Genomic DNA, 14,202 nt, shown 5'->3' on the forward strand with positions numbered 1-14,202 from the left:
CAAAAATCTGCTGCACAGTGCCATGAGATGGAAAGCATGAATGAGAAGAGAAGTAATCGTAGTTTTAACTTTGGATTACTCCAAATAAAGTTCTGCAAAATGATCTCCAAGATACTGTAATCAGGTCTCAGGGGCAAGAAATTCAAAATAATATCCTGGGAAGTATTCAAAACTGCATTCACCCCACCAGTAACAACCTTGAAAGGCACTTGAAGAAAAACAGTATCATTGGATCAGAGCAATATTCAGAATAAAGATGCAGGTAAGTTACCTTACGTTTTTATCCTCTGTGTCTGAAATAGATGGCACGAGGTGAATTAAACTTCTGCTTAAAATAAATTGTTAAAAAAAATTAAATTACTTCAAAATTACAGCACATAAACATTGTCTAAAATCTCAAATATATTCTTACAACTTGAAATAAGGGGTCAGCCATTTAAGAACAGGGATTTCATATTTAAATGATCATCAATCTAAAGAATTGTCTATGGCAGAGAGCTGCGGAGGATGAACTATTGAATTTATTCAAGACCATTATAGACAATTTTAAGGGGTATTCAAGAGCTATGTGAAAATAGCAGATTTTAATTCAAACAAGAACCAGGCTTCAGTTTACTATAAATGTAAGTTTGTTCAGGAAGCTTGCAACAAGCCTTCAGTTTTTTGTATAAATTGCAAGCAGTAAATTGAAATTAAAAGCACAGGTTGTCCCACAGACTAAGAGATTGCAAATGCAAGAGCAAAACATTAAAACAATGGCATTGTGTTAATTGGCTTTCAACAAACCACTGTTGTGTCTTGAGTGCAAGCTGGCAGACCAGTTGGATTTTGTCACTTAGTTTATTAAGTATGGTTACAGGGATAGACAATCAATAGTTTTTGTGTACTCATTGTATCAATTTTATGTACTTAGAGACAGCCCTGACAACATTATTTCTGGGTGCCTGGCTCTCTGTCAGCGAAAATATTTTAGAATATTTGTGTTAATTAGGTTCTCCCAAAGGCATTTGGAACTTCAGAGGTGACTTATGAAGTACAATGCACTTCCACTATGTATCTCAAAGAAACCATTTGTCAACCCAAAGCATCAAATTGAAGTAAACAATGTCATCATAATTACTGGAAATTTCATTGAATTACATGTTGCTGCCATCAATCCTAAGGGTATAAAAATGTGATGCACCTTTGGGTTTGTAAGCCTCTACCAAGAATGTCTCCAGAATGATGCCTGTTAACTGTGCTGAATAAAGACTTCTATATCACCAGCTTCAATGTCACCATGGTGACTTTGATCAATGTCACAACAGACAAGTATCTTGGTCTTTAGTTTCAGGGAACATGAAGGAAAGAGGACCTCAGGGCAACTTTAAATTAGCTAGAAGTGGAGCAGGCTTGAGGAACACATGGCTTACTTCAGCTCCTATTTCTGTTCTTTCATTCATAGACTTTAATACACAATGCCTAGAATTCATATGCACGAGAGCACCCTGCAGGATTACTAGGAGAAGTGCACACTTGAAAGTCAATGCAGAGGTCTTGGGGGAGGGTTCTCCCTCTGTTTATCAGGATGTCAGAGGTATCCATAGTTTAAGGCTCAAAACCTCAGATTGATGGTTGGAAGATTTCTGAAGATCAGAGTTTGTGAGTTGGTGATGACTAGTTATCAAAGACTAAGACTTGGGGGAGGGGATGTGGGACTCAGATTTTGGGGCCAGGATCAAAGTCAGGGATCTCCAAAAGGAATTCCTCTTTAAACAGCACCACTTTTAGTAAGTATCACTTGGAAAGCACGTTATTTTCAGGAGTGACTAAAAGCAGATATTACAAACAACAGAGGCGAAAGGTCATAGTACAGGAAATAACACTCCTCTCTAAATGTCCATAGTGAAATTTCATCAATGATCCAAGGGTAATTTGCAAATGAAAGCATTCAATGATGAGTAATTTTCAGACAAATATCGTTGAAGAGAAAGGCAATATATATAACTGAATTTCCAAGCCCACATCGTTTCTCCACAGACTGATGCCTAATATGGAAAGCACCAACAAGTGAAGAGCCATCCTCTTAATTTTGATTAGATAAAAACAGTAGTCATGCACAATGACCTCCAGGACACTGCAGTTAGTCTCAGGGATAGTTCAGTACCAAATGATTGCTTTCTCTTGATGCTGAAGTGTGTGTGAACATCAGCCAGGGTAGATGAACCTCCCTACTTTTTTCTACAGTAGCTTTCAAAATTTTTGCTTCTATTTGAATAAACAAACATGACCCAAGTTTAATAGTAAACCATAACAGAGAAACTTAAAGTAGATGGATGTTTATCATAATCTTCCTTATGTTGGCATGAGAGGGGAAGAAATGCTCAAGATGCAAAGTCATGTTGTTTTTAACAATTATATACAGACACCTTGTGGCTTCTGTCAGCTGCAGATGGCTTCATGTGAATTTCAAATGATGTCATATTCTGTGAGTACTCCAGTGTAACAGAGAGCAATACATGGACAACCAGTCAGAAAGAATTTTCTTGGTGAAAATTTCCAACAGAGAAGACATTGAAACCTTTCTACTCTATGTACCAAAGGTAAAGAAAGAACAGGAGAAAATTTTTAAATTTAAAATTGAGTTGAAGTACTGAATCGGGGGGGATTCAGGATGGAGGGGGGCAATGTCACCACTCAGATATAGTTGTAAAGGTAATTTGATTCTTCTGATTAACCAATAAGAAACCTGATTTACTACATCACATCAATGCTAGTGCTGTACCTGAGAGCTGTGAATAACTGAGTACTGTCTTGGGAATATTCACATAGATACTCAAAAGCTTTTCTGGCAGCATCATCCTGCTCATTCTAAACACATACAAGTGTCATTAATCACATATTAAAATATTAAGTCATCACAAAATGTATTTAGATTGTTTTAACAGGAAATCAATTAATTAAGAACTTTCATTCTCAACTTTTTTTTAAAACAATACTTACATCATTGGGATTTTTGCTGAAATTAATAAGGACACGGTTGGAATTTGTCTACAAAAGTTTAAAGGATAGAAATTTGTCTTCTGTTGTAGTGATTAAACTTGGAACCACTAAAGTGCACACACATTAAATTCCACTTGGGACCAAGTTGAAAAGAATGCATATAGTTATCCCTTTACATATGATAAGAATCACCAGTAACACTCGTCTTCAAACTGGGTGACTAACTACTGCTTGCTTAAATCTAGGATTAGGCTGTTGATGACAGGTCAGCTATTTTTCACATTATTTGTTAATGCTCTGGATGAGGGAATTGATGGCTTTGTGGCCAAGTTTGTGGATGATCTAAAGATAGGTGAAGGGATAAGTAATGTCAAGGAAGCAGAGAGTCTGCAGAAGGACTGGGGCAGATTAGGAGAATGGGCAGAAAATGACAGATGGAATAAGGTGTGGGGTGTCTCGTCAGGAAAACAAAGCCTGACAGATTGAGTGGTAATCTCCATTTCATTGCCATCTTATCCCTTCTAGAAAACAGAGAAAGAGTTAAGGCCAATATGAGTAAATGAAACATATGTTTATGAACAGATATTGCAGAAGACTAAAGACATTTCAAACATCTCTTTTAAGTAAGTAACATTTACAGATGCAAACACGAGGAAATCTGCAGATGCTGGAAACTCAAACAACACACACAACATGCTGGTGGAACACAGCAGGCCAGGCAGCATCTATAAGGAGAAGCACTGTCAACGTTTCGGGCCGAGACCCTTCGTCAGGACTAACCGAAAGAAAAGATACTAAGAGATTTGAAAGTAGTGGGGGGAGGAAGAAATACGAAATGATAGGAGAAGGCCGGAGGGGGTGGGATGAAGCTAAGAGCTGGGACGGTGATTGGCAAAAGTGATTCAGAGCTGGAGAAAGGAAAGGATCATGGGACAGGAGGCCTCGGGAGAAAGAAAGGGGGAGGGGAGCACCAGAGGGAGATGGAGAACAGACAGAGTGATGGGCAGAGAGAGAGAAAAAAACCAAACAACTAAATATGTCAGGGATGGGGTAAGAAGGGGAGGAGGGGCATTAACGGAAGTTAGAGAAGTCAATGTTCACGCCATCAGGTTGGAGGCTACCCAGCCAGTATATAAGGTGTTGTTCCTCCAACCTGAGTGTGGCTTCATTTTGACAGTAAAGGAGGCCATGGATAGACATATCAGAATGGGAATGGGACGTGGAATTAAAATGTGTAGCCACTGGGAGATCCTGCTTTCTCTGGTGGACCGAGCGTAGGTGTTCAGTGAAACGGTCTCCCAGTCTGCATCGGGTCTCACCAATATATAAAAGGCCACACCGGGAGCACAGGACGCAGTATACCACACCAGCCGACTCACAGGTGAAGTGTCGCCTCACCTGGAAGGACTGTCTGGGGCCCTGAATGGTGGTGAGGGAGGAAGTGTAAGGGCAGGTGTAGCACTTGTTCCACTTACAAGGATAAGTGCCAGGAGGGAGATCAGTGGGAAGGGATGGGGGGGGGGGGGGGGGGGGGACAAGTGGACAAGGGAGTTGCGTAGGGAACGATCCCTGCGGAAAGCAGAAAGGGGGGGGAGGGAAAGATGTGCTTGGTAGTGGGATCCCGTTGGAGGTGGCGGAAGTTACAGAGAATTATACGTTGGACCTGGAGGCTGGTGGGGTGGTAGGTGAGGACAAAGGGAACCCTATCCCGAGTGGGGTGGCGGGCGGATGGGGTGAGGGCAGATGTGCAGGAAATGGGAGAGATGCATTTACAGATGCATTAGCTTTCATCAGGCAGGCACATGAATGTTAGCTTCAAGATTTCATCTGCAAAGTACTTGATAAGCTACAAAAGTTCTGAGACACTGGAGAATATTCCTATATGAACTGCAAATAATTAATTTTCTCAAACCACAAAGCTATTAAACTTTTACAATAGTGATTATTTTATTCTTTTTTTGTTATCTAGGTGTCATTGGCAATCTATCGCCCATCCCTAACTATCTTTGAGAAGGAGGTGATGAGTCACCAACTAGAACCCTTGCAATCTTTCTGGTGGAAGTATTTCTGCAGGTTATTGAGCAGAGAATTGCCAAATATAGAGACAATGACAATGCAGGGCAAGCAATATGTTTAAAAACATGTTGCTGTGCAGGTGGAGGTGGTCCAATGCATCTGTTGCCTCTGCCCTCCTTAGTGGTAGTGGTCGCAGATCTGAAAAGTAATAGTGGAATAGCCAAGCTACCAAAAGCTGTGCTGGCATTTTGAAGACAATGACTAGTCGCCATTAATGTTTGCCTTTGTCAAAAAGCGGCAACAAAGATGCGGTGCATGTTTTCCAGGGTTTCTGCATGAAACTTTAATGTCAATAGAGAGAACTTTGGTTTTACAGATGACTGTAAGGTGTACTCTCTTCTATACTTCAATTATTCAATTCTATCAGTTCAACACTATATTCCCTACTATCAGATGCTTGTCCAAGCTTTCCTCAAGTACAGTTCCTCCAGTATTAATTCAATTGCTACATTTGGTAGTAAATTATGCATTCTTACCATTCTTTAGATAAACACATTTCCTCGGAATTACCAATTGGAGTTTTTGACGATCTATACTCTTCCCCACAATTGGGACTATTTTCGCTGCATCAATTGCATCAAAAAACTTCATAATTTTACAGACATCCATTAGATAAGCCCTCACATTCTTTATATCAATCAGATGTATCAATTGTAATAGATATATTCCACAATGTTACGTTACTTTGATGCACAGTGTACAGAATTTAGAAGTATGTCAGTCATCCAGTAGTATTTTGAACTTTGAACATTCTGAACTTTGCAAATGGGCATCATTTACATCATGTAGTGCATTTTTTGTTGAATATTCTGATCTTACAAAACTAATCTTCTTTACCTCTAGAGCAACTTGTGCAGCAAGACTCAAAATATCAGTCACTGGGATTCTGTCAGTTAACATCTTATCCTCGCATCCTTCTGGTTTTTCTGCAAGTTTCCCAATGATTTTAATCGCTTGCACAGCTAAAGCATAATAGAAATGTTCAAAACTTATGTCTTTCTATTCATATTTTATATCATTCCTTTGAAATAACTCCATTATGAAACAATACATACTTTTTTCTGCATTAGCCTATGGGAAATATATATAAAAATTAATTACATTAAAAAAATTGAATTTCCCTGTTAGTTCCAGAATTCTCATCCTTCATTTACCCTTCAATCTCAAACAAACGTTCCCTAAACCATGCAATTCTAGCAAAGATTGGTAACTGACTAGTTTCAGAAAAGGAGAAAGTCATGAAGGGATTGTCTACTGAGTCTCTGTGGGTGAAAGTTAGAAACAGGAAGGGGTCAATAACTCTACTGGGTGTTTTTTATAGACCACCCAATTGTAACAGGGATGTCAAGGAGTAGATAGGGAGACAGATTCTGGAACTGTGCAGTAATAGCAGGGTTGGCATGATGAGGGATTTTAATTTCCCCATTATTGATTGGCATCTCCCTAGACTGAGGAGTTTAGATGGGGTGGAGCTCGTTAGGTGTGTTCAGGAAGGTTTCTTGACACAGTATGTAGATAAGCCTATAAGAGGAGAAGCTGTACTTGATCTGGTATTGGAAAATGAATCTGGTCGGATGTCAGGTCTCTCAATGGGAGAGCATTTTGGAGATAGTGATGACAATTCTATCTCCTTTACACCATAGCATTGGAGAGGGATAGGAACAGACAAGTTAGGAAAGAGTTTAATGGAAGTAAGGGAAAATACGAAGCTATCAGGCAGGAACTTGGAAGCATAAATTGGAAACAGATGTTCTCAGGGAAATGTACCCAAGAAATGTGGCAAATGTTCAGGGGATATTTGCATGGCGTTCTGCACAGGTGCATTCCAATGAGACAAGGAAAGGATGGAAGGGTACAGGAACCGTGGTGTACAAAGGCAGTTGAAAATCTAGTCAAGAAGAAAAGCTTACGAAAGGTTCAAAAAAAACAGGAAATGATAGATATTTAAGAAGTTATAAGGCTAGCAGGAAAGAGCTTAAGAATGAAATTAGGAGAGTCAGAAGGGGCCATGAGAAGGCCTTGGAGAGCAGGATTAAGAAAAACCCGAAGACATTCTACAAGTATGTGAAGAGCAAGAGGATAAGACGTGAGAGAATAGGACCAATCAAGTGTGACAGTGGAAAAGTGTGTATGGAACCGGAGGAAACAGCAGAAGTACTTAATGTATACTTTGCTTCAGTATTCACTACGGAAAAGGACCTTGGCGATTTTAGAGATGACTTACAGTGGACTGAGAAGCTTCAGCATATAGACATTAAGAAAGAGGATGTGTTGGAGCTTTTGGAAAACATCAAGTTGGATAAATCACCGGGAACAGATGAGATATACCCCAGGCTACTGTGGGAAGAGAGGGAGGAGATTGCTGAGCCTCTGGCAATGATCTTTGCATCATCAATTGGGACAGGAGAAATTCCAGAGGATTGCAGGGTTGCAGATGTTGTTCCCTTATTCAAGAAAGGGAGTAGAGATAGCCCAGGAATTATAGACCAGTGAGTCTTACTTCAGTGGTTGGTCAGTTGATGAAGATCCTGAGAGGCAAGACTTATGAACATTTGGAGAGGCATGATATGATTAGGAATCGTCAGTATGTCTTTGTCAAAGGCAAATTGTGCCTTAGGAGCCTGATTGATTTTTTTGAGGATGTGTCTAAACACATTGATGAAGATAGAGCAATAGATGTAGTGTATATGAATTTCAGCAAGGCATTTGATAAGGTACCCCATGCAAGGATTATTGAGAAAGTAAGGCATGGGATCCAAGAGGACCATGCCTTGTGGATCCAGAACTGGCTTGCACATAGAAGGCAAAGAGTGGTTGTAGACGGGTCATATTCTGCATAGAGGTTGGGAGGTTGGTGAACAGTGGAGTGCCTGAGGGATCTGTTCTGGGACCCCTTCTCTTTGTGACGTTTATAAGTGACCTGGATGAGAAAGTGGAGGGATGGGTTAGTAAATTTGCTGATGATTCAAAGGTTTGGGGTGTTGTCGATAGTGTGGAGGGCTATCAGAGGTTACAGCAGGACATCAATAGGATGGAAAACTGGGCTGAGAAGTGGCAGATGAAGTTCAACCTAGATAAGTGTGAGGTGGTTCATTTTGGTAGGTCAAATATGATGGCAGGATATAGTGTTAGTGGCAAGACTCTTGGCAGTGTGGAGGATCAGAAGGATCTTGGGGTCTGAGTCCATAGGACACTCAAAGCTGCTGTGCAGGTTGACTGTGTGGTTAAGAAGGCATATGGTGTATTGGCCTTCATCAACCGTGAGATTGAGTTCAAGAGCCAACAGGTAATGTTACAGCTAAACAGGACCCTGGTCAGACCCCACTTGAGAGTACTGTGCTCAATTCTGGTCACCTCACTACAGGAAGGACATGGAAACCATAGAAAGGGTGCAGAGGAGACTTACAAGGATGTTGCCTGGATTGGCGAGCATCCCTTATGAGAATAAGTTGAGTAAACTTGGCCTTTTCTCCTTGGAGTGATAAGAGAATGAAAGGTGATTTTATAGAGGAGTATAAGATGATGAGAGGCATTGATCGTGTGGATAGTCAGACGCTTTTTCCCAGGGCTGAAATGACTAACATGAGAGGACACACTTTTAAGGTGCTTGGAAGTAGGTAACAAGGAGATGTCAGGGGTAAGTTCTTTTACGCAGAGAGTGGTGAGTACATGGAATGGGCTGTCGGCGACAGTGGTGGAGGCAGATACAATAGGATTTTTTCAGAGACTCCTGGATAGGCACATAGAGCTTAGAAAAATAGAGGGCTATGGGTAACCCAAAGTAATTTCTAATGTAAGTACGTTTGACACAGCATTGTGGGCCAAAGGGCCTGTTTTGTGTTGTAGGCTTTCCTGTTTCTATTTCTATGTAACTAGCTTCCTTGCTTTTACATTGCATAGATGTTTATCTATCTCTTGTTCCCCTAGATCTCTTTCTCTTCTGCAATCCAATTTACTTTCCTCCATGAAATTTTAACAATAGGTCAATGGTTCTAGAAGTGCCTGGTATTCCATTGGTGGCTCATTCACAATGCAGTGGGACAACAAACAATCTGTGGATCTGCTGACATGAAATTTAGCTGCACTTAAGGCCCATGGCATGTAAACTACCAAAATGTTTTTGCGCAAGAATCTTTCCTTTGCACACACCCTGAAGCTAATTAGATTAAGTCTAAGGCAACAATGAAGAGAGGGTATGATACTCACTAGGAAATGGAAGCCCAAGTTGGCAGTTAGCAAAGGGTGAATGACGGGGAATCAGAAAACACTGTAACCCATTCAATAAATGAAGAGATCAGGACTGCTTGAAAATTCCCGTGAGAACCAGCTACCAGGATTCATTTGGTCTAAGGTGAGAGGGCTAATTCAGTAGATAAAGCAGAGATGCAGTTACCAGTTCGGGAGTTTGGAGGAGTGATGAATAGTCAGTGTTTGTAGGTGCATAGTCAGGTTTAATAGCAAATTGATAAGTGGGATGAGTGGTCAGAAGAGGTTGTAGAAACAAGAAATTAAGCAGTTATGTAGAGGAGATCTACCTGATTCAGATTCTAAGAGCAGGCTTGGAAACTGTTCAGCAGGTTAACAGATGCTATGAAGGTTTGCATGAACATAAGCAGTCCACACATAAGGTGCAATCTATACATGCAGTAGAAATCCCAGAAACATGGTTCTGGAAACTTCCACATGACAGTACAATGTACAAATGAAGGATCTAGAATAGAAGCTGAGAACATGAATTTTAACGATGCCTTCTTTTTCACAGAAATTGTACTGCATAGTGCACGATATTGCACGACACAATTTCTAGGCAAATGACTCCACAACACTGGTTAACTGGCAGGTATTGGGTGTGTCAAGCTCCTTGGAAAAGGAACAAAACTTTTCTAAAGGTCTTTTAATTCCTAACAGTAAAATAAATACTTTCTAAAGTCAAAAAAGCAAAAGATAGAATTCAGAAATAAAAGGTCAATGGCCTGAGACATTTAAGAGAAGTTTCTATAGGTACATGGATCAGAGAGATACAGAGGACCATGGACTGGGTGTGGGTAGATGGTACTAGGAAGTAAAACAGCTGGGCCTGGACTGGATGGGCTGAAGGGCTTGTTTCTGAGCTGCAGTGCATTTAATCTTACAGTTCAACTCCTCTATTACAGGAATGTCCCTCTCCAACATCGAGTACATCTTCAAGTGGCAGTCCCTCAAGAAGGTGTTACCCATCATTAACAACGCTCACTATCCAACTGTTTGAGTGGTGTTGCAATAACAATCTTGCACTCAGCATCAGCAAGACCAAGGAATTGCTTGTGAACTTCAGGAAGGAAAAGTCGAGGGAATACAGAGCAGTCCTCATCGAGGGATTAGCAGTAAAGAGGGTCAGCAACTTTAAGTTCCTGGGTGTCAACTCTCTGAAGATCCATCCTGGGTCCAACATATTGATGCAATTACAAAGAAGGTATGACAGTGGAAATACTTCAATAGGAATCTAAGGTGACTTGGTACATCAATAAAGATTCTTGCAAGTTTCTACATATGTACTGTGGAGAGCCGAGGGGTCACTGCACAGGATCAGAATATACTGCAGAAAATTGTAAACTCAGCCAGCTCCATCATGTGCACCAGCCTTTCCAGCATTAAGAACAATCTTCAAAAGGTGATGCCTTGACAAGGCGGTATCCATCATTAAGGACTCCTATCATTCAGGACAAGCCATCTTCTTATTGTTACCATTAAGGAGGATGCACAGTAGCCTGAAACACTCAATATTTCAAGAACAGCTTCTTCCCCTCTGCTGTCAGATTTCTGAATAGGCACTGAACCCATGAACACCAGCTCACAAGATATTTTTTGCTCTCTTTTTGCACTACTTATGTAATTTAATTTATATATTTATTTCTTATGGTAATTGTTTTAAAAATTATTACGTACTGCAATGTACTTCTGCCACAAAACTACAAATTTCATGACATATGCCAGTGGTATTAAACCTGATGTTGATTCTGATAGTGATTTTGAGTTTGCATTTCTGTAGAAAATAGTTTGATGTCATGTAGTATTTGTCTTGTCATAGTATTTGTCATGTAAATTACAAATGAAAGTTCAATTTAAATACTGGGCAAGTCCAAACCGCAGTTCAGCATAAACTCCCTTACCACTTTAAAGCTCTCATTTATCTAGCTGCTGCTGGATGTTTGAATTAAAATTACTTAGTCAGTCAGTCCTGACACTGCAGGATTGAGATGTAGTTGTAAGGATATTAAAGATTCTACCTTCTTCACAGATAATCTTCATTGTCCTGGAGAACTGCACAGGTGTCAGCATATGATAGCAAATAATCCCAAGGGGCCATTTGTATCAAAACATAAAGTGGGGAGATGGAAGGAGATAAGGTAAAGCAATACATAAGAACAAATACATAAACCCTATTTATTTTTTTGTAGATGGTTCCTCGCTTATACAGGATGGTGACAGAAGAATCAACCGTGGAATATGTGTGAGGGTAAAAGAAAACAGAGTAGTAAAGGTGAACGCTCACTCAAAATTATCCTGTAAGGGAATAAGAAACTAATAAGTTAGAAAAACAAGGTGATGCAATCAAAAAGGCAGTTGCAGACTATGGACATTGGAAGACTAAAAAAGGAACAGGTTAAGATAATGGATTTAAGAGGAGAAAAATAAAAACAGAACTACAATAATTGAAATATACAAAGAGCAGTAAATAGAGTTTCTCTCTGCGCCTAACTGATCATTATTATTGAGGGTTTGTACCTGTAACAGCCGCTCAAAAACCCACTCAATGATTCAGAAACAGATTCTTCCTCTCTACCATGAACCTATGAACACATATTCCTCTTTTGGACTATACTTTTTGTAACTTAAAATTATTTTATGTCTTTGCACTATACTGCTGCCACAAAACAAATTTCACGTCACATAAGACAGTGATAATAAATTTGATTTAGAATACTGAGATGTAGGTAGGCAAGAGTAGTTGCTTAGGTTAGGAACATGTGGGTTGAGGTGATGGAAGGGAAAAGAAATGGGGTGATGGAAGGGAAAGGAGAAGCCAGCTGGGGGCTTTCAGGAGAATTTAACCTGCCGAGGTTCCTAGCCTTTTTTCTGCGATGGAAGGCTAGTCTGCTGAACATCAATTGGAACTAGTATGAGGCTACTTCAACACACCTCTCAAATCACCATCTCTATTGTCGAGGTGGACATCAGATCACCACCACTGACAGGTTCCTCCAAACCATACCCAATGGTAACCTGAAGCACTAATTCTGCCTCTCTGTATTTGTAAGCTGACTGACCTATTAAGTATCTCCAATATTTTTCAGTTTTTACAATTACCTTTTTGTACATCATCTTCCAAAATAGCAATTTTGTAGACACTGAACTGTGTGAAGATATTATCAGGATCAATTTGTTCTGCTTCTTTTATGGCCTCTTTTGCCTAAAAATAAGAAGTTTGAGGAGACTTTTTAAATCTGTAGAAATGTAAAATGTAAACTCAAATTCAAGATTGCTTAACTGAACTAATTCACAAAGTTACCAGATGTATTGTTCCAAAGCAGTCAAATAATGCTTTATTTGGAGGCCATTTCTTAATAAGATATTTGTTCTAGTAATAATCTTACTCATGAAAGGTACAAACTGTTTTAACACTGACTGAATAAAGAGTGTAACAAAAAAAAATCAGAAGCACATCTATACAAAGAACTACAGCCAACTCCTGCTTTATGGAGAATGTGATTTGTTCCTAGAAAACTATATCATAGTTTTTGTAACATGAAGCTGTATCTGCTCAAACATCAAGAAATGAGAGTTGAAAAAAAGTTTTTTGTTACTTTTTTTTTAAAACAGAAATTCCACAAGAACAGATTTTATACTACATCGTACATTAGGGAATCCTGTAAAGGATAATAAATATGTACACAGGAATCATAAACAGAAAGGGCCTTTGGCTTAACTTGTCCATGCCATCTCAGCTAGGCTCATCTGTCTTTGCGTGGTTGATATCCCTGCAATGCTCTCTTAACTTTGTACCTGTCCGAATACCTTTTAGAATTGCCTGTAATTACATTCAATTAATGTGATTTGCATGGAACAACTATATTATCAACAAATCACCAGGATCGGATGGTTCTCATGCCAGACTGTTAAAATATTTGGCTGAGAAAATAAGGCATTTTGTAATGATCTACTAAACCTCATTCAATTCAAGAACTCTTCTATTAAATTGAAAAATTGCTATTTTCCCTCCAATATTTAAGAAAGATAAGTTGAACAAATTAAAAAACTCTATATCTAATCACTTACCATCAATTCTTCAAATTTACTAGCATTTGTCAAAGAGGACAGAGTTAATGAACAAAATAATTTAGAATAATGAATTTAAGCTTCAGAGAAAAAAGTAAATAAGACCATAAAATATAGGAGCAGAAGGTGGCCATCTGGCCCATCGAGTCTGCTCAGTCATTCAATCATGGGCTGATCCAATTCTTTCAGTCATTCCCACTCCCCCACCTTCTCCCCATACCCTTTGATGCCCTGGGTAATCAAGAACCTATCTGTCTCTGCTTTAAATACACCCAATGACATGGCCACTACAGTCACTCATGGCAACAAATTCCACAGACCTACCACCCTCTGACTAAAAGTAATTTCTCCGCATCTCTGTTCTAAATGGATATCCTTAGGAGACTGCACCTGTCTGTGAATGGAGTAACAGCAGTTTCTGTGCTGCTCCTAACTTTTTTCCCTTCCCCTCTAGTTTAAACTTCAGATTTAAGATTTTTAGTTGCTGATTCTTGAAGGGGAACAGTATGTCTTTGAGGAGTGGGAAGAACTTGTCTGAACCTAGTGATAAAGGCAACGGAGAAGGAAAGATGCAAAAGGAAAGATCTAATGAAATGCCATTGTGGGCCGAAGATATGGTTCAAACACTGAATTCAATTAAAGACCAACTGGAAAAGAACAGTAATGAAATGATGTCATTTCTAGGAAAACTTAAAGATCTGGAAACTCAAGTTATTACACATGAAGAGGAATTGAAGGAAACTAAGCAAAAATTGCTTGAAACTACAACTTGTTTGGAAAAATATCGAAATAAGATTATAGACCTAGAAGCTAGGTCTCGCCGAAGGA

At 39.5% G+C, this 14,202-nt stretch overlaps 1 protein-coding gene across 1 annotated transcript in view; it reads right to left on the minus strand.

Moving 5' to 3' along the window:
• tex11 (testis expressed 11) overlaps positions 1–14,202 on the minus strand; it is a 127,623-nt gene that overhangs the window by 44,538 nt on the left and 68,883 nt on the right. Inside the window, exons 16-18 of the mRNA XM_073057561.1 lie at positions 12,406–12,508; positions 5,896–6,020; positions 2,765–2,850 (exon numbers count right to left, since the gene is read on the minus strand). Coding sequence (XP_072913662.1) covers positions 2,765–2,850; positions 5,896–6,020; positions 12,406–12,508 — 314 coding nt within the window. The remainder of the gene's footprint in view (positions 1–2,764; positions 2,851–5,895; positions 6,021–12,405; positions 12,509–14,202) is intronic.

The sequence above is a fragment of the Hemitrygon akajei genome, chromosome 10 (assembly GCF_048418815.1).
Source record: "Hemitrygon akajei chromosome 10, sHemAka1.3, whole genome shotgun sequence".
NCBI classification, from domain to species: Eukaryota; Metazoa; Chordata; class Chondrichthyes; order Myliobatiformes; family Dasyatidae; genus Hemitrygon; species Hemitrygon akajei.